Raw genomic sequence first — 20,946 nt, 5'->3', positions numbered from 1 at the left:
TGCTGGGATGACAAGCGTGGGCCACCACGCCCGGCTTAGCCAGTTGATTTTTGACAAGGACCTGAACACGTACACTGGAGAAAAGACAGTGAAGGGATCCACCCCAAAGCTACATGCAGGCCGTGGCTTTGATCACATCGAGCCTCACTGTGACGTATAACTGAAACGCATTAATAGAAGTATTAAATACTACCTTACCAGAGCAGTCCTGCGGGTGCACGTGGAGGCACGCTGGACACACCCAGCTGCCCTTAAATGGCTCCCCCACCGCCTCTCGCAGGCGAGCAGAGGTGAACTCACGCCGCTGCTCACTGCGCCTGGGGCTGAAGTCCTGCACACCAGTCGCACAGTGGCTCTGGGGGCCGGCTCGGGCTTCCGCGCTATTCCCTGATGCCCTGCTCAGGCCCCTGGGGTCAGGAGGGATGCCCAGCTGGGTTTGGCTGGTGAGGGCTAATTTCCTTGGTGCTGCTCTGCTATGGAGCTGTGGGGACACTTGGGCTTGTTTTGACGCCTGGAGCGGCTGTCAGTGTGATGTGGAGGTCAGCGTGGGACTCCCGGCCCACAGAGTTCCTTTCCTACCAGTCGTGGGAGCCCAGGCATCCACAGAATGGGTTAAGACCGGTGGACCGGGCAGGTCCAGCACCCTGCCTAGCTTAGGCAGGGGCCAGATCGGTGCTGGAGGAACTGGCTGTGGCCTGAGCAGCAGCGGGTAAATTGTTCCCAGCTTCTAGGAGTGCTGGCCACACAGGGGCTGAGAGAAAACCTCCGCCTTGCTCAGGGTTTGCTGTGCCTCCTGGGGCCAGAGCAGGGAGCCGGCCTGTTGGAGGAGGTCTCGCCTCCCAGGTGCACAGCCAGGCCTGCGTTCCTGGCTCCTGGGGAGCACGGCAGATCTGAAAGTTTCTGCTCTCCCTGGAGCTACTGACCACGGCAGCACCCACGTTACCTAGGGGCCCACTCCGTGCTCTGCAGCGGCCTGCGGGGGCCTTGGCTGCCCAGGGCGGTCCCCGGAGTGACCCTCCATCCCCTCGGCGCGTGGTTCACGCCGGACATGAAAATCACGCCCCCACATCGAGTCCTTTCCCAGCATTCCCCATTAGTCACGGGAGCGCAGGGCGTAGTGTTTCCCACTTAAAGTGACGGGCTCGGGAGGGGCGCGGGTGCTGTAAGGGCCTCTGAGGCATGCTGGGAGGGCGGCATGCACGGAGCCAGCTACTAACCATTCACCTGCAGGGCGTGGGTCTGGAACAGCTGCTCGTGGCCCGAGGCGTGGCAGGTGTAGTTGCCCATGTGGATCGTGGTCACCTTGGTGATGTACAGGGAGTCGTCCTCTCCGAAGTCCTGCACGGGCAGAGACAACAGTGAGATCGGCCTCTCTACTGAGTCTGCTGGGAAGGGCAGCCATGCCTCTGGGTTTCCCAGGAGAACTGAGATCCTGCAGCGATGGGGAGTTCCTCTCTCCTCCCCCTTGCTGCCGTGCTCCTCCTCAAGCGGGGCCGGTCCACCTGCCCAGCACACGCCTCCAATCTTAACCGTTTCGGCCACGTGCCCCTCCTGGCCCTGTTGCTTCTGCCTGCATGGTGGCCATCTTTCCTGCCTGGTAAGGAGCTCTAATTCTGGAGAGAAGGCCTGGTTTAGAGCAGGGGTTGGCAGACTTTGGATTGCAGGTTCGAGGCCACTCTCAGCAACTTAGCAAGGCTCTCAGCCACCTCAAGAGACCCTGTTTTGAAATATAAAATTAAATGGGGTCAGGGGTATAGCTTGGAGGTAGAATACCCCTGGCTTCAATCCTGAACGCCACAAAACAAAACAACACAAGAGGTGGGGGTGTAGTTCAGAGATAGAATGCCTCTGAGTTCAATGCCCAGTATGAAAAAAAGAAAGAAAGAAAGGAAAAAAAGAAGGAAGGAAGGAAGATACCATAACATGCGGGGTGTGGTGCACACCTGTAATCCCAGTACCTGGGAGGCTGAGACAGGAGGATCAGAGGTTCAGGTCTAGCCTCAGCAACTTAGTGAGACGCTATTTCAAAATAAAAATTAAAAAGGAATGGGAGTGTAGCTTGGAGGTAAAATGCCCCTGGGTTCAACCCCCAGTACCAAAATAAAATAAAACAAAAATAAAATAAAATAACCTAGATGGGTGTGCTGGAACATGCTTGTAATCCCAGCATTTGGGAGGCTGAGACAGGAGGATCATGGTTTGAAGACAGCCTCAGCTACTTACTGAGGCCCTTTGCAACTCAGTGAGACACTGTTTTGAAATAAAGAATAAAAAGTAGGGCTGGGGGTGTAGCTGGGAGGTAGAATGCCCCTGGGTTTCATCCCCAGAACCACAAAACAAAAAAATCCTATAACACTACATGAATTCACAAGTGTGCCTGTGTTCAGTGACGTTTTATTAAAGGTGGATTTGCGCCGGGCGTGGTGGGCACGCTTGTAATCCCAGTACTTGGGAGGCTGAAACAGGAGGATCGCGGTTCATGGACAGCCTCAGCTACTTAGTGAGGCCCTCTGCAACTCAGTGAGACCTTGTTTTGAAATAAAGACTAAAAAAATCGGGCTAGGTGTGTAGCTTGGAGGTAGAATATTCTGCCCCTGGGTTCCATCCCCGGTACCACACACACGAAGTGGATCTGCTCAGTAAGCCAGGGCTATCCCAGGTTCATCAAAAGATGCTTTTGGGCTAAATAGCCCAACTGAGAAGTGTGGGCAAGAGAGAGGTGTGGGGGAGGGTGGAGGCGAGGTCAGCAGTGGACAGGTGCAATGGGTGCTCAGCGTCAGGAACAACAAAAGAACCCCTGCCCCCACCCCCGAAACGCCCCACAGCGCTCCCAGGAGAGTACCGTGTGTGTGTGTGTGTGTGTGTGTGTGTGTGTGTGTGTGTGTGTGGCTGCTGGAGCTGTGGGAAGCGGCAGTGTCACGCTGCCCTGCTGAAGACGGCCCATTCTTACCATTCTGGGCAGCCTCAGTAACAAGCAGAGAGCTGACTTGACCCGTCACAGCCCAGCCATAAAGGCGTTGTACCCAGCTGCGTATGGGAAGGTAATGGCTAGTCAGTGCCGGGCGGCATATTCCTCGTCTAAGCTGTTTCCTGTGTTGAAACGGAAGTCTCCGGAAGCGGGTTTCGCTTGACGTCTCAGAGGTGGGACAGCAGGCATCTTGGGAGGGGGCTGCTGGCCAGGCACGGCCCCACCTTGGGGGAGAGGTGAGGGGCTTGGGAAGTCCTGGATGCCCCACGCGATGGGAGCCTGGGCGGCCTCTGTCCCAAAGGGCAGAGCCGGAGCTCTGGCAGGGAATCCCGTGCTGGGCTGGGGCATTTCCCCTCCAGTCTCCCTGAGCCTTCCCGCCCATGGCATCTCTTTCTGGGAGGGCCCTTGGAAGCCAACTGCAGGCTCTAGTGTCTGCCTCCTGGCCCCGCCTCCTGGCTCCAACTTCTGATGGGGCTGCTGGTCCCGGCAATCCTCAGGCTGTGAGGTGCCCAGGCGAGGTGGCTGCCGCTCCCCTGGCCCCCGAGAGTGGTACCCATTAGCACCAACATATGACCTCGAGAGTACTGTGTGCCAGAACTTGGCGCATCTGTGGGCTCCACACCAGCGTATTCAGCTAACCGTGGGCGCAGAATATTTTTTTGGGAAAAAACTTTGCGCGTCTGGGCAGATGTTTCTTTCTTGTCGACATTCCCTGAGGAGTAGAGGATAACAGCTATTTCCATACCATTTACCTTGTGCCAGGTAAGATAACTCATCTAGCGATTATTTAAATATGTGAAGGAGGTGCACAGGTTCTGTGCAGACACTACGCCATCTCAGAGGAGGGACTGCAGCAGCCCCAGATGGCAGTCCCCGCTGGGTCTCAGAGCCGTCCCCGTGGACACTGAGGGAGGAGTGCACATCGCGTCGTTTAATCCTCAGGGATTATCCAAGATCATGAGACAGAACAAAGGCCCAGTTCCCAGGAGGTGAGAGTCAATAAGGCTGTCCTTGAAATATACAGCCCAGCTTCTATTTCTTTTACCACCTCTGCGGGCCCAGCCACGGTCTCCTCGCCGGCCCCGTGAGGACATGGGGGCTGCTGGGTGCCTTTTGGCTTTTCTGTGAGCACCGAACACATTAGCAGCCTTGGCGAGGCTCTGGGGAGAACCCGAGTCTGTAATAAATAAAATACTGTCTCTGGGCTAAAACAATAGGTATCATATAATTATAGAACAAAGTGCATATTGTTTTCTGGATATGAATACTGGCTACAGAAATCAAATTTACTTCATTGTATGTGAGAGAATTACTTTAAAAATTGATTTATAAGAAGGTACATAAAACTAAACCTGCAATTCTTTCTCTTCTAAATGTTCTCCAAGACGCGTCTGAATGCTGCTATCAGTGCTTGGTTGCGTCTTGGTAATTGTCTTTTTATGGATAGCTCCCCCTCACCCGGATGCATAGAAATGTATTAGCAAATTCAGGGTTCCCTTCCAGAAATGAGCAGATGCCAGATGAGACCATTCTTTGTACCGATGTACATCTATTTTGGAGAGGGAGACAATTTTACTTAAAGACACTGCTTTCATCTCTTAAAAAGCTATTTTGCAAGTATGTGCCCATATTAAAGAAGGTAATTAAGTGAGATGTATTAAGCAGTAGTTAGGCAGAGGTGAGCTGGGGGTGCTGGCACAGGGACGCGGAGAGCCAGGCGGAACGCATATCAGAATGAGCCGTCACTGCTGGACCCTCAGCGCCTCCGTGTGCAGCACAAGGCCTCCGCAGTGATCCTACACTCTGGGCTAATGACGCCGCCAGTGCTGGGAGTTAAAACTCAGCGTAGAAACGTGTTCGGCGCTTTCCCGACCTGGCTCTTCCCAGGAGCAACCCGGCTCTTTTTGGAGGATGGAGAGAAGGGGGGGCTCTTCCCCGGCACTGGCTAGGTTCTGGCTCCTAGAACGTCACCTCCCCAAGCCTTGCCCGTACAACAGCTGAACGCCAGGGACCCCCACACCTTTTTCTTTTTCTTTTTTTTTTTTTTTTTTTTTGGTGGTACTGGGGATGGAACCCAGGGGCATTCTACCCCTGAGCTACACCCTCAGCCCTATTTTTTATTCTTTATTTTTAAATTTTTATTATTTATTTATTTATTTATTTATTTTGGTGGTATTGGGGATGGAACCCTTCTCCGGGCCACACTCCCAGACCTATTTCATATTTTTATTTGGAAACAGGGTCTCTTAAGCCAGTGAGGCTGGCTTTGAACTTGTGCGATCCTCCTGTCTCTGCCTCCCAAGAGCGGGGATTCCAAGCGTGCGCCACCATGCCCAGCCTATTCTTTATTTTGAAACAGGGTCTCACTGAATTGCAAAGGACCTCACTAAGTAGCCGAGGCTGGCCGCAAACCATGATCCTCCTGTCTCAGCCTCCCAATGCTGGGATTCCAAGCGTGCGCCACCAGGCCCGGCCTGGGGAGTCTGCTTGCCCGGGTCTTCAAGGCCATGGGCAGCGGCTCTGTTCCTAAGGGCTGCAGGCTCCTGAAGTGCAGCCTGTGGGCGGTGTGATGGTGCCGAGCCTGGTGAGCTCCTGGTTGTCAGCCCTCTGCACTCGACCGCGCCACACGCTGGAGCTGGGGAGTAACCTGTCTGCAACTTCACTGGGAGAAGACGTGGAATCTCCACAGTTGACCCTCCCAGACCCGCCTGCTGCCCCCCCCTGCTGATGGCAATCCACGTTCTTCCCTAAGAAGCTCAGTGGTGGCTAGAGCAAGCTCCCAGCAAAGCGCTGACCCCTGCTGGTCTCCAGAGCCTGGCCTTGCGCGTTGGTGCCCAGTGAGGCAGTGGTGTGTGCACTGTACTAACGTCACTGTTGATGCCAAGCTCAACCGGGGGGGGGGTGTCTCTGCGCAGGCACGTGGGCGCTGGTGCTCACGCCCGGGGACATCCTGAGCATTCAGCGCGCGGCGCCCGGGCGCTTGCGATGGCAGGCTCTGCTCGGAGGCGTTGCTCTGAGCACTGCGCTCGTGCTCGGGGGCCAGGAGACACCACGTGCCTGGCCAGACTCCAGAGTGTCCCAGAGTGGCCGGCACTCCTCCAGGGCAGCTGGCGTGGAGGGCTAGCCACATGCAGGGCTGAGCCCTAAGGGCGGCTTTGGGCCCTCGGCCGGTCACCTGGTGTGCCCAGGGTGGGAGGGCACTCAGGCCCTAGGCTGCCCGGTGGCAGTCCACTGAAGCCCTGGTCGCCCCTATACCTGATGCTGCCATCTGGGAAGCCTGCGCCCCTCTTCCGGGAATCCCTGACACAGGTCCCCAGGCTGAGAAGGCCCTATGGAGGGGCCAGCCCCGGCTCTAACCAGGCCACATGCTCCACCGTGACAGTCCCCTGCTGGCCGCCCTTGGAACTCCCCGGGAGGATTTAGTTCCATCTCCTAGGGATTATTTCAGGGATTGAAAAGACCCTCAATCCAGAATTTCCTCCTCACCTGGCATCTAAAGCTCCTCCACACTGTTGGGAGGGGCATAACCCAGCACGACCTCCTGGGGAGATTGGGTCGCATCTGTCAGAATGGGAAGTGTGCCACTTCCAAGAACGTTCCCCGCTGCACTTAGGCGGGTCTGCAAAGAAGTGCATAGGAAGCCGGGCGTGTTGGCGCACGCTTGCCATCCCAGCACTTGGGAGGCTAAGACAGGAGGATCATAGTTCGCGGCCAGCCTCAGCTACTTAGTGAGGCCCTTTGCAACTCAGTGAGACCCTCTTTCAAAATAAGGAATAAAAGCCGGGCGTGGTGGCGTGCGCTTGTAATCCCCATGCTTGGGAGGCGGAGACAGGAGGATCGCATGGGTTCGAAGCCAGCCTCAGCTACTTAGTGAGGCTCTCAGCAACTTAGTGAGCCCCTGTTTCCAAATAAAATATAAAATAGGGCTGGGAGTATAGCCCAGAGGTAGAAGGCCTCTGGGTTCCACCCCCAGTACCACCAAAAACAAACAAACAAACAAACAAACAAAAAACCCAAAATAAGGAATAGAAAATAAGGCTGGGGGTGTGGCTTGGAGTAGAATACCCTTGGGTTCCATCCCCAGTACTGCAAAAAAAAAAAAAAAAAATAAAAGTACAGGAGGATGCCCGCCATGGCATGGCTGGCTGGCAAGAGGCAGAGTTTGACCACACAGGCCGAGCATGAGCCCCCCACGTGGGCTGGGCGGGCACTCAGCAGGGCCCTGGCTACAGGCATGCCTCCTTGTTCGGCGGGGAGAGGGGCCCTTGGAGTATGGGTTCCAATCTGAGGATGCTGGTCAGCCTCCTCCACTGGCTGGGCCTCTAGAGGAGGCAGTAAGGCTCTGTGGGGGAGTCCCTGGGCTCTGCATTCCCGGTCTGGGAGCCGAATCAGACCTGGACCTTCGAGATGGCCCGGAAGTGCTCACTGAGCACAAGCCGTAGAGACAGTACTAAGAGAGGGAAGAGGCGCCTTGTAGCAAGCCTCCCAGACAGCAAAGGCCAAAGGGGGTCGCCCCATGAAGCCAGGGCCCCAGCTCCTGGGTCACAATGGCCGACACACCTATGGGTTTGAACTCATTTGCAGCTTAGAAGGATCCGATGTTTAGATGCGACCCAGGTCTTCAGTACGAGCCGAAAGAAATGGTCACGGCTTGTAAGAGCTTCAAGCATAGTGTTTCCCAAGATTTTAAAACAAAATGTACCCAGGCGTTTAATGAGGCGATTTTAATGCAGAACCTACGACTGCTGTCTACCAAGCTGCAAACAGCTCTCCATGCTAATCACACGCCTCTCATCTTTTACAATGGATTCACGACTGGTTCATATAAAGACAATAAAAATTAAATGAGTCATGAGCTCCTAAATCATTTTCTTTTGGTCTTTTTAATAACTCCCTTCTAAAGAAGCTCTCGCAGAGAGCATGTGCCCCCTTAGAATTATTTGTTCCGGTTTTATAGCATTTAGGCATGGGGAAAAGAGAACCTTTTAACACAGCCTTCAAACAATGCCACAGATACTTTCTTCTAATGGGCTTTGTGTTTCTGCTTTTATTGCTGTACTCTGCCTGCCCACACTCGAAAGCCCCAAATAGCGAGATTCAGTGGATCAAAAAAAAAGAAACCTAGCCAAAAAACATCAACAAAAAGAGTGGCTTTTTCAAGTTATTTGAAGTGTACTGAGTGTGTGGTAGGCTCTTTTTTGTTCTTAAAAATGAGAAACACAGCTGGGTGTGGTGGCGCACGCTTGTAATCCCCGCGCTTGGGAGGCTGAGACAGGAGGATCGCACAGGTTCGAAGCCAGCCTCAGCTACTGAGTGAGGTCTCAGCAACTTAGTGAGACCCTGTTTCCAAATAAAGTATAAAATAGGTCTGGGAATATAGCCCAGAGGTAGAAAGCCCCTGGGTTCCACCCCCAGTGCCACAAAAAAAAAAAAAAAAAAACCAACAAAAAAAACAGAAACACCAGAGGAAAATGTTTCTTCCCCTCATGAGTAGCCTGGGGAGTTCCCCATGCAGGTCCCGGGGTGCGGGGATGGGGAGCAAAGGCCCTAATGAAAAATGTAGCCCAGCACTACACACACCTAGGGCTCCTCATCCCAGGGGGGCATGCCCAGGGCTGGGCACTAGGGGTTCTGCAGGGTGGAGCCCTGGCAGTGTGGGCGGGGCAGCAGGGTGGGCGGGCTGGCGCCCCCGGGGCAGACTCCTGCACAGCTCTGGACCACACCTCCTCCCTTGTGGGATAGTGGGAAGGGGTGAGGGATGCTGGGAACTGGCCGGCACAGAGCCTGGCATCCTGGGGCTGGATGGGGGCTGCGGGGCTGCCTCTGAGAAGGCCCCTTTTCAGCCCCCGAAGCCTGGCTCTGAGCCCCAGAAGATGGGGCTGGCCAGGCCAGGGAGAGGCTTGGTCTGGTCTGTGGTCCAGGTGAGACGGTAACATGTGCTTGAAGTGGGGATCCCGGCTCTGTGCAGGCCTGCCTTCCTCATCTTAGGGCTGTGGGACTCAGGGTCGGGAGAGTCTGCAGAGGTGAACCAGGCCCCCTTTCTGGCTGGCCCCTGCCGCAGCAGGCCTCCTATTGCATCTGAAGACAGCTGGAGTCAGGGGCCCATGGCTCTCATGGCAGGAGATGCCTGTCACTGGCGTCTTGGATGTGACAGCAAGACCCCACCCCCGCAGCACTGTCATCTGATCCCAGCAGGGCCTGTGGGCCACGGTAACCTGGTGGCTGGCTTCTGTGACCGCTGTGGGGAGGCCCGTGGAGGCTCCGCAGCAGAGCCCGGGGCCTGGACTCATGGGCAGCAGCCTGGCCCAAGCCCAAGACAGGCAAAACTCAGGGTACTGCTGGCGGCCACCCCAGCTTAGCTTCTGGGGCGGGGGCAGTAGCCATGGTTCTTTGGGGACTGAGGTGGGAGGCACAGGGCCAGGCTTAAGCATGTCCAGACCCACAGCTGCTTCAATAAAGAAACTCGGGCTGGGCGTGGTGGTGCACACTTGTAATCCCAGCATTTGGGAGGCTGAGACAAGAGGATCCTGGTTCGCAGGCAGCCTCAGCTACTTAGTGAGGCCCTTTAGAACATAGCGAGACCCTGTTTCAAGGTAAAGAATAAAAAAATTAGGGCTGGGGATGTAGCTCGGAGGTTGCTGCCCAGGTTCCAGATGCCCCTGGTTCCATCCCCAGTACCGCCCAAAACAAAACAAAACTCTGTAATCCCCCTACTTGGGGGGGCTGAGACAGGAGGATTGCTGGTTCAAGGCCAACCTCAGTAATTTAGTGAGGGCCCTCAGGAACTTAGAGTATAGCTCAAAGGTAGATTGCTCCTAGGTTCAATCTGAAAGAAAGAAAGAAGGGAAGGAAGGAAGGAAGGAGGGAAGGAGCCAAGAGTTGCCATGGAAGTCGGCAAATTGGCTCTGGGGCATAGTGTCACTTAAGCAGAAACTACTGATTTCTTAGAAACAAGCAGAAGGGGGTGTTATAATTCATTCCTACGACTCCGTAAGTTTTGGTTTCCCACAGGCTTGGCCGTTGGAGCCTCCTGCAGAATGGCGGGCCAGGCATCCTCACGAGGGCACTAGGCCAGGCTGGACTTGCTGACACCTCTGGAAGGCAGGGCGCTCTGAGCCGCGCCACGCCGCGCCACTTGAGGGCAATGTGGGCAGGGGGCGTGCATGGCCTGGGGCTCCGCTCCACTCGGAGTGTGCGTGGGGAAAGTAGCGAGGAGGAGGCCCCAGGCCCCGACAGGGCTCCCCTCATTTCTGGGGGTTCTTCTGTAGATGTAATCTTAGGTTGAAAGGGCTCCGGGCTTCTGTAGTGCCCACTTTAGTCATGGCACCCCCTGATCGAAATCTGCGGCTCCCTCTGTCCAGAGGGGACGCCAAGACTCCTTCTGTTGCCCTTCAAGGCCTGTCATGTTGCGGCTCTGACTGGCGTCTCCAGGTTTCTCTCTTTTGCGTATCCTGGTCTCCTCAAGCCCCAGCCCGAACAGTCCTTCTCCCCCTACCCGTAGGACAGGCATTCCTGGAAGCCTCACCCTTGAAGGCTGAGGACGGTGTCTTTGCTCCGTGCTGGCTGCAGAATGTGAGTGGGGCCTTGGCGCTCGCTCCGGGCTAGCGGGGCACATTTTCTTTCTGATCAAATACGCTGACGTGCACGGCATCTTTGATGTTTGCGAGTCAGAAAAGTTTAATTACATGTGTCATTAGGATGGCGCTCTGTGATAGCTCCGTGACTGCATTCATTAACAGAATTCTTAACAGATAAGACAAGACAAATTAATATTTTGTTGCCCATGAAAGCGTCTCATTAAGAGAGTAGTGAAAAAGTGATTAATATTTCCTTGCCAATCAAGATGTCTCGTTCAAATGACAAAGGAAGGAGGGGCCACCTCTGGGCTCTAATCTCCCCGCTCGGCTTCGAAGGCCGACCCGCTTCCCCCGGGTGTAGCTGCGTTTGGGTGTTGGTAATTAGCACGCAGGCGGCTGTATTTCAGCTCTCACTGTGAGATGCCACAGGCTGCCGGGCTCCGGGAATCATCAACCCTGGGATCTTTGCTCCACCAAGGCTGCCCTCCCGGGCTCATCTACCCTGACCAGTTCTTGCTTCTCTGATATGTCACCATGACTCCTGAGGACCTGGCGCTAGCCCTCTGGCCCGATTTTCTTCTAGGGTTGCCACTTCAAATTCTTTCTTCTTATTTATTTATTTATTATTAATTATTATTATTATTATTATTATTATTGGTACTGGGGTTGAATGCAGGGGCATTCTACCTTTGAGCTAGATCCTCAGCCCTATTTTATTTTATATTTTGAAACAGGGTCTTGCTAAATTGTTGAGGCTGGCCTCAAATCTGGGATCCTCTTGTCTCAGCCTCTCAGGTACTAGGATTATAGGCATGTGCCACCGAATACCTTCTGAGTATTCAGAAAGGCCAGAGCTGGGGGTGCTGCCTACCTGTTAAGACTGTCCAAGCTAGCAGACACCACGATTTCCATTTCTCCACCAGCTCAGATAAGTCCAACAGCTGCCCCGAGGCTGCATGCACAGGCTATGGGTGGCTGGTCACCACCTCTGGGGGTGAGTCCAGGATGGTAGTACAGTGCTGCCTCCACCCCGACTACCAGCCACAGGGGCCCACCAGGCCGAATGTGCCTGGCCAGGAACTCGCAGGCTGCTGCTGGCTGCTCAAGGGGGGCTCAGGCTACAAGGTGTCACGTAACAGTAGCAAGCTATTAATGATAATGATAATAATAATAATAACCATAGGAGTGATGATGGTTAGCATTTATGGAATATTATATGCTAAAACCTCTCCACGTATCTCCTCACTTTATCTATGAAGCTATTATTGGCGCCCACCTCACGGAGGAGGAAATGAGGCTTAGAGGGGTCAGGGGCCGCTTTCCTCAAGCGGCAGAGCTGACACTTAAACCTTCGGCCTCAGAGCTGTGCCCTTCACTAGCAGGCGGTGCCGCAGGTGTGTGTGCGCGTGTGTATGTTGCATGTGTGTTGTGTGTTTTATGTGTCCCCGCGGGGGTCAGGCGAGGACTCCTATGGGTCGGGGGTGTCCTAGCTTCACGGAGGGGTTTCTGAGCCGCACAGGGCTCCTGCCTACTCGCAGGCTACTGGCTCACGCACAGCAGCAAATGTTTCCTGGGAGGTAACAAGGGGCCATTAATCTTTGGTTGTACCCACAATTATCCAAATTGCCAACCTTATTGTGAAAAGTAGAAATGCAATTGAGTTGGTGCTGGAGGCATGTTGGAGGGAGGGAAAACACTCAGGGTAATTTAATTAACCGTGGCAAGTGCATCCAGAGCAGTTTTGCCTCTGCCTGTATCCTGCTGTCTTTAAATAGAGCCTCAAGTCATGTCCACGGAGGCCCAGTCACAGGCGGCCCCGCCCTCGCACCGAATCAATTACCACTGACCGAATGTGTCCAGGAGCTGACACCCACCTTGAGGGCTTTGCACACGCAAACACATGCACACACATGGGCACACGCCCACACACACCCTAGCCTTTATGAACAGGACACGCTAAGCTTTCTGGCTAAGGTCTCAGACGAGCCCTGGCCGAGGGGCGGGGGCTGTCTTTCTATGTATTTCCCCCAGGACCTCCAGGATGGAGCCAAAGGGTTCTAGAGTCTCAGAGTCCCAGCCCGGGAGGCCTGCAGCAGATACTGCTGGGCCTCTCCCCTCAGACCATTCTTAGCATTGGAAGGGCCTCCAAGGCCACAGAGCTCGCCTGGCCCTGGACGGGAGGCCCACTGCACCCGGGGATGGCTCACTCCCCAGAGCAGGTTCCATGGCTGAAGTGGTGTTCCATCTAAGGAGCCCAGTTGGACTCCTTTTGGGGTACACCTTGGTCCTCTGTGCTAGTCCAGCTCATGGGGTCCTGGCCCCCACCCCAATGCCATCTCCTGTATTCTAGCACGATCTCATCACTCCCCCTAACATCTCTATGGACCAGCCATGCTGTGCTGAGCCAAGGAGACCGAGCAGCCCCTCTTCTGCCTGAAGATCGTGTTTGAGCCCAAGACCTATCAGCGTCCCGGCAGCTCAGTACATGGGCGCTACCACCGTCCCCTCCCATGACCTTCTGCGCAGCCACTCACCCCCGTGCCAAACCTGGACCAATACATACACGCAGACGATTCTCTCTCCTCAAGCCCAGCTGGAGGGAAGCACTGTGAACACTCCTTTTTCATAGATTTGTTACTAAGGACCAGCAGGTGAAGGAATCGCTCAGGGTCACAGTGTCAAGGTGGGGATGCTGGGACCCCGACCCTGGTTCCTCGGAGTCTGGGAGCCTCTCTGCTGGGCAGGTCAGGCTGTGGCCCCACTTCTCTCTCTTGCTAAGCAGTCACGCACGTCATTTAAGCAAATGTCCCGGGGGCTGCCTTCCTCTGTGCGACCCACTTTCCCTCCGCCCCGCCCCCTCGCCTGGTGCTGGCCCTCCCTCAGGTCCGCCCAGCCCCAGGGCTCACCTCCGCCCCCCAGGGGGACCGCCCTCCCCACAAACTGTGATCTCCACCAGACCCTCTCCCTCCGGCCCCAGCTGCTGTCCCCTGCACCAGCACCCCCTGCCTGGCTGTGTTCTCTGCTGCTCATCTGTTTGGGGGAAGTGTGAATGCACCCCTAAAGCCCACTCCTCATTCGGTCCATTCTCAGGGTCTCCGCTGGGCCTCTGCTAAGGCAGGGCCCGGGAGCCTCCTGCCCTGCCGCCCCAGCAGTTCCTCCCTCCTTAGCCCGTGGGAGGCTACCAGGCCCATGGCTGCCACTTTTCTTCTCTGCGCATGCTGGGGTCTAGATCTTCTGGCACCCGCAAGCTGTGGCAGACCCTAAAGGCACCAGGTGCCGGCCTTCAACGGAGATACTCTGGCCTGCCGCGGCCACGAGGTGACCAGTCGGCTATCCTGGGAGGCGCGCAGGGGCAGAATGAGGGTGGCGACTCACGTTGATATCCTCCAAGTCCAGGAAGTTCAGCGTGAGCCCGTTGCGCTTCCAGACGATCGGCGGCCTCAGGTCTCCGCGGATGGCGCAGGTCAGCACCGTGCTCAATCCCACGGTCACTGTGGTCACGCTGACCCTGTCCTCGGGGGCGAGGCTCAGCTGAACCACCTCTGCAGGGGGAAGGAGAAGAGGGTCAGGTCTCGGCCCAGAGGGTGCATTCTCAACCCCATACATTGACTGAGGGCAGAGGCCCACGAGGGCTTCGAGGCGCCCTGCAAGTTGTTCCCTGATGCACGGGGGCCACTTATGACAGGGTATAGTTTATGTTTAGTGCCCCCAAGTCTCTGGGAGTCAAAACAGGTCGGGAACCCAGCCGAACAGGCAGGGCAGCCGTCGGAGCCGTGGATCCGTGAGCTGAGCCAGGAATGCTGGGTGCCAGGACCAGGGCGCCAGCTGTGGGGCGCACTGCTCAGAGACCCCGGCCTAATGAGGTCTGAGCCTCGCCAAGGCAGTCAAGGTCTGCTGGGCGAGCCGACAGGTATCTCCTCCACCGGGGCAATTTAAAGGTTGCACTGTCTGAAGTCTGGGGAGTGAACCGGCTGACCTTTGAAGGTTTGTTTCTGTCTGAAGACTCGCCGACCTTGGACTTGAATTTCTGTTCTGTGACCACGCAGTGGCCTTTCAAATGTTTTTTGAAGCGTATTTCAGGCTGGCCAAATTATTAGTGCTTGCCGTTTTACATTTCATAACTGGCATTAGGACTGATCACTTCTCAGGAAAACAGGAAGGGCCTCAAACATGTCCCTGCCATTACAGGATTTTTTTTTTTTTGGGGGGGGGAAATTCTTGGGGTTTAGAAAACATTAATCAAACCCAGGCTGTTCAAAATGCAAAAATAGGATGGGGCTTGGGGAGAGAGCCCCCGCCCACAGACAGGACTGGATCCTCTGCTCTTCCGCCAGATCTGCCCACTCAGGGGGCTGGGGCAGGGGCTGGGGCAGGGGCTGGAGCTGGCCGGAGCTGAGGGAGGCAGGCTAGCCGAAGTGCTGGGGCCACTTGCGACTCTGCTGGACACGGGCCTCGGTGGGTGTGTCCGCCAAGGGTGCTGGGACAAAGCAGAGCACTGGAGCTAGCTCGGCAATGCAGCGGGGTGCTCGGGAGCCGAGACCTGGCACAGCGGTGGCATTATGGGCTGCACAGTGGGCTCTTGGGCTCTTCCAGTGAGCGGGAGGCCGAGGAGTGAGAAGGGGCTGCGCTGGCACGCTGCGCTGGCACCTGGGGTCAGGTTCAGAGCAGCAGCCCCCCCCCCCAACAGGTAGTGTCTGGGCCCTGCACGCATGCGGGTGAACACCGCCTATCCAGGGGGCTTCGTCAATGCCTGTCGGGACGGATGGGTGGATGAACAACAGCGAAGATGGAGATAAGGAGCAGGCGAGCCAGGGCCAGGTGAGGAGCAATCCCAGCGGACAAGTGTGGTTCGCAAGTGGCCGCGAGGCTGGAGAAGGAGGACGAGCGTCGAGGTGACGCCCACGGCCGGCATCATCTCCCAGACGCTAAGGTGATGTGTCTCCAGGCCTCCCTTCCATCACACCCGCTCGCCCAGGAGGCCCAGGGCTCAGGGCAGGAGAGAGAAGGGCTGATTCCTGCGCTAGCCCTGGCCTCGCAGAGACGGGGTGGGGAGAAGTGGTGAACCCCGAGTTGTGGAGAAGAGAGCGGGGCCCCCTTTCTCCTTGTGCAATGGGAGGCTTCATGCCCTGGGAGCAGGAAGGGGTGTGGGGTGCCCCTATCCCAGAGGATTGTGGGAATAAGGAGACTGACCACGACTGTACTACCAGTACTTGGGAGGTTGAGACAGGAGGATCACAGGTTTGAGGCCAGCCTCTGTAACTTAGCGAGGTCCCTCAGCACTTAGCAAGACCCTGTTTCAAACAGAAGGGAGACTGTGGGTGTGTGGGTGAGGGGAGCTGAGGGGGGCTCTAGCAGGCAGGGTCCTCCCCCACAGCCTGCTCCCCACCTACTTGCAAACCAGAGTCCCTTGGCTTCTGGCAGCCCACTGGCAGGGTGATGAGGTACTCAGTACCTCTGTACTCCAGGACCACACTGGGTGCCAGGCCCCCCAAGGGAACGAGCCAAGCCTTGAGAGGTGCTCGTGGCAGTGTGGGGCTTCAGAAGGCCCAGTGTGGGTGGGGGGCAGCGTCCTGGCTCCAGGCTGCCAGCTCAGACCAACAGCACACCCAGGGCTGAGCCCGCCACGTGTGCCCCCAGACAGTGGCCTGGAGGTCCTCTCAGTGACAACCAGAGGCAGAGAGGACCACCATGCCCCTCCTCTGTGCATCCAGAAGCCAGCCAGGGGGCAGCGGGGCACGGGGTGGACACCTGGAGAAGGCCGTTTTGTACGCTGAGCATCAGTACGGTGGACTTAAATGTCAGCTTCCCGGTGGGCTGAGCACTTAGTGGACTCTTTCTCCCAGGGAGCCAGGCTTGTGAAGAAGTCAGGTTAATCTGCACCTGAGCTCCCTCCAAGAAGGAGAACAAACTTGGGTGGGTGGGGGGCAGAGAAGGGCCCTGGGAGGAGGCAGAGCTCCCCCTGGGTCCTAGAGCGCCCCTTCTCAAGTGTGGTCCCCAAATACCTGCAACACCTCTCCAGGCATCCCGCCCCTCTGCTTCGAGCTCCCTGGGGATTGGGTGGGTGTTCCAATTTTAAAAAGCACCCTAGGAGGTTCTGTGGTCCCCCAAAGCCTGAGAATTACCACTCTCTGAGATGGGAGAGGGTCTAGGCAGCTACAAGGGGGAGCTCCGGAGGGGATGGGAGCGGAGGCAGTCTTTGGGCTGGGGTTTGGACTGCAGACATGAGTCCTCGTGTGGAACATGGGACGTCTGTGTAGGATCCCCAGCTCCACGGGGCCTCAGGCACATATTTCAAGGGTCTGGAGGAACCTGGAACATGGTGTGTGTGTGTGTGTGTGTGTGTGTGTGTGTGTGTGTGTGTGATCTTGGGGCACAGGCAAGGTAAGCGCGCCATCACCGAGCCACACCCCCAGCCCACTAACAAGAAGATCCCGCGGGGCGCTGGAGGCCTCGGGTGTCCCCCGAGGCTTGTTCGGTGGCTGGGTGCCACATCTCGCTGGTTGCTCCCGATCATTCAAATGTGAAGATGAGCGCTTTGCACAGAGAGAACTCGCGCGGAATTAGAATGCGCGCACCAACAGAATCATCATTCTGCTCCTGTCGGCTACACAAATATTAACCAAACAGCAAATATTTGGATCATTTAAAGTTTAATTAAATGAATGTTTTATTGCATTTAATTCGTGTCAATATTTCCCAGCTCCTTTTAAAATTCTGAAGAGATTTACGGCTGCTGAGCCCTCTCCATCCATCCGTTCTCCCGGTTATTTACTGCTCAGCAGCGCGCTTCTCCGGGCGGGCCGCTTCCCTGTGAAGGGCAAGGCTGGGCTAGCCCATCTCCCGGGTCGATTCCAGGGAGAGCTACAAATCAGAGGGCTCGGCTCTGGTGGTGAGGACGGGGCCCTGCCCCAGCTTGGCTGTGCTGCTGTTGGAGCTGGATATGGATGGCCCCTAAGAGCTGATATAACTAGTGGTGAGGGCTGTGATCCCAGCGGTGGAGACTCCACTGTCATGGACTTACCTGGGTGGGGCTTGGTAGGGTAGGGTGTGGCCAGAGGAGGGGTCCCTGGGCTGCAGCCTTGGGGATTAGATAAAGGGTCCTCCTCCCCCTGCCCTCTCTGTTGCTTCTGGTCTCTCCATGATGTGAGGACCACAGCCCATGTGCTTTCTCTCCCTCCAGCTGCCATACCCTGAGATTTACGGTCCCCGGCCTCACCTGGACTGAGCCCCAAACCTTAAGAAAATAAATCTTTCCTCTAAGTTACGTGATCAGTCTTTTAGGTGAGAGTTGCAAGAATGGTGATGGATGGAGCTGCCCATGAGCTGAGCGGCCTTGGGCAGTCCCTTCCTGTCTATAGACTTCAAGTTTGACAGGAGAAAGGGAGGGATGGGGGCAGGAGGGCTCGGGGGCCGCTGCTGCTGGTAGGTTCTGCATCTGAGCAGTGGTTCTAAGTGGATTTCTCTTCAGTACCCCCCAGTCTTGCAGGTACTGCCAGCTGTCCCATTCTGCCGGCAGGTGTCACCTGCCTCTGCTCTTAGCCCCCTTGCCCATGGCGGTAAGAGTGACATGTCGAGCAGAGACACCATGGCTGTCAAGAGGTTTACCTCGGGATGCCCCTTCCACTCAAGGCCTCCAACAGCGTCCTGTGTGTCACCCCTCCACTTTGCCTCTGCCTCTGTAAGTCTCCTGCCACCCTTGCAGAACAAGGTCCGTATGTCAGTGCCCTGCTCAAAAGACACCAGTGCCACGCCGGCGTGGCGCCGTGCGCATAATCCCAGCACTCGGGAGGCTGAGAGCAGGATCGTGGTTTGCGGCCAGCCTCAGCTACTTAGTGCGCCCTTTGCAACTCAGTGAGACCTCTTTCAAAAGAAAGAATAAAAATTGGGCTGGGGGTGTAGCTTGGAGGTAGAATGTCCTGAGTTCCATCCCCAGTACCGCGTGCGTGCACACACACACACACACACACACACACACACACACACACACGACACCTCTGCCTCCCTGTTGCCCATGGATTCGCCAGGCAGAATGCAGAGCAGTGTCTGCTCTCGCCCCGCTTTGCTCTCAGGTTATTTGCCAGCAGTTTCTCCACCCCACTTGCATTCTGGGACATCGTGTGCCTACTTGGCAACATCCACTTGTCCACTGCGGGCTGTGGACGCCGTCCCCTGACAGCAGGAGCCTCAGCTGCTGGACAACTGGCTTTTAGTTCCTATTACAGCTTTCCCTGAGACTCGGGTGCTGTTTCTCACCTGGACTTGAACTCGATGAGATACGGGCCCATCAGCACCCACTCAAACGGGAAGCTGGTGCTTCGAGGCGAGAGAAATTAAATTTCTCAAATTCCCGTCAAGCTGGCGCTCGTCTTCGTACATCAGACGCGCACTAATGGGACACGTCCCTCCCTGGGTATCTGCCATTTTTCGAATGCTGTGCTCGATGAGAAGTCCCCGTCAGAAGCTCACTCAAGCTGCCCGCACGTCGATACTTTTGATGGAGCCTTGAAGGGCACACCTGGGCTCGGGGGCTTGCTTGAGAATCAGGGCGATTTGCAGGGAGAGCCCGGCCAGGCGCTTAGGCACCGGTGTGGAGCTGCAGCCTGTTCCCGTGCTTTCCCTGGAGGGGAGCCTCCGGGTGACCGGGGAGCCACCCGAGGAGCCAGGGCACCTGCGCGGCGGCAAACTCTCGTGATCTGGTCTGGCCCCTGGGACCAGGGCACACGGGCTGGTGGGTGGAGGGATAGTCCGCCCGCCCGATGTTTCTGGACCAAATGGATGGGCGGCATCTGGGAACACGGTGACTCCAACTGGCATCTACAGAGTGGCGCCGCGCCGCTCTCCCTGGGGATGGCGTCGGGATGGGGCTCAGGTGCGCGGCTTACTGCCTTCTCTCTTCTCCCCAGCACGGAGCTGGGAGCGTCTTCACGCATCGGTGCAGCTTCACGGGCAGGAGGCTGGGCACGGGGGGCCTTGGATCACGCTATCCCGACACTCCCGTTTTGGGCACCATGGCACAGGCAGCCCGCACGGTCTCGTTCCCCCCACAGCCGTGCAAAAGGGCACTTGCCTGCCGGGTCCCACATTTCCTGACTCTCCACGCATAATCTGCTCCCGTGTTTCCGCCCCTGCGCGGCCCCTCCTGCTTGCTTCATTTTGGAGATGGTGACGCACTTATTAACTACCTGAGGACCTGTGGGTAATTTGCTTTGGCAGCTGACTGATGGGGCTGGTGTGACTCCAACCTCCATGGCAGTTTAGCTATCAAGTTGAGCTCTCTGGTGTCAACAGTGTTGCTGCAGACTGACAGAGACCAGACCTGTTTTCTTTCTTTCGTATCCCCGACATGAACTACAGTGCCTGGCACACAGGAGGGACACACAGGAAGGAGTTTTCTGCAAGGAAGTGATTAGGGCTCAGGCAATGGTTATTTATTAAGCACCCAGAGTATACCAGGGTATAATGGAAATACACTGACAGGTAAAACAGGCCCTCTGCCTGCTAACCTGGAGCCCGCAGCTCACAGGGAAGACAGGTACTAATGAGGGGCACAGAGACCCGAGGCCAGTCTCAGCCCCCGGGAGGAGCCCTGGCTCCTGCAGACCAGCTGGACTCTCAGTACAGCCCGCGCTGCGCCCGCCAGGCTCCCCGGAGTGGACACAGAAGGTGCACGTAGTCTGGTGTGGGGCTTTGCTTGCAGGAGGCTGGTGTGGGGCCAGGCCACCTGGCGTCCTTTGGGGTCTGGGCTGTTTTGCTTTCTCCAGTCAATTCTTTTTGACTTTTGGAAAAGCTCTCCTGACTCTGCTCCAGGGTCCCCAGCCTGTCCCTGCAGATCTTGGGACTTGTGGGGCTCCATAATCGTGTGAGCCGGTTCCTTACAATAGACTGTGTGCGCGTGTGTGCATGTCTCCAGTTGGCCCCTTTTCCCCTCCCGCAGGGACCGAGCGGTCATGTACGCAGTCAGAGCAAAGAATGTGGCCTTCTTGTCGCTGCCGGAGGAGAGCATAACATGTGATGAGGGTGAGAAATCAGCTTTTACCGAGCTGCTGAGATTTCGGGGTTCCTACAGCAGCTGGTGCTGTAATGACCTAACACACCGCCTCAGAAGGGAAAGACAGTCGAGCTGGTGTACTTCCTCTGGACAGCGCGGTGAGACGTGGCGGGCCCTGAGAGTCACGCCATCAGGTCACGGAGCCTCCGAGTATCTCCAGACAGAGGAGACCACCTTCTGCTCCAACCCCAGCACCTTCTCTCTGGGGAGGCCCAGCTTTCCCGCCTGCACCTGTCTCTGCTGCTGTGGCCTGACCCCCTGCCCTGGGGGGCCTCGACGTGGGGCTGGGGGCGTTTGCAAGCCAATGGCAGTGTAAGGAGCACTACTGCTGGGAAGAACAAGGTGGAGAAGGA

General features: G+C 56.4%; 1 protein-coding gene across 1 annotated transcript in view; it reads right to left on the bottom strand.

Annotated features, from left to right (window-relative positions):
* FSTL4 (follistatin like 4) overlaps positions 1-20,946 on the bottom strand; it is a gene marked incomplete at both ends in the record, with an annotated part of 356,360 nt that overhangs the window by 43,873 nt on the left and 291,541 nt on the right. The window contains 2 exons of the mRNA XM_080698175.1: positions 1,218-1,338; positions 13,921-14,087. Of these exons, the coding sequence (XP_080554301.1) occupies positions 1,218-1,338; positions 13,921-14,087 (288 nt within the window). The remainder of the gene's footprint in view (positions 1-1,217; positions 1,339-13,920; positions 14,088-20,946) is intronic.

This window comes from Muscardinus avellanarius (genome assembly GCF_963383645.1).
Source record: "Muscardinus avellanarius genome assembly, chromosome: 7".
In the NCBI taxonomy this organism is placed as follows: domain Eukaryota; kingdom Metazoa; phylum Chordata; class Mammalia; order Rodentia; family Gliridae; genus Muscardinus; species Muscardinus avellanarius.
The sequence above is the reverse complement of the archived record's forward strand: the minus strand, read 5'-3'. Positions and strand labels throughout refer to the sequence as shown.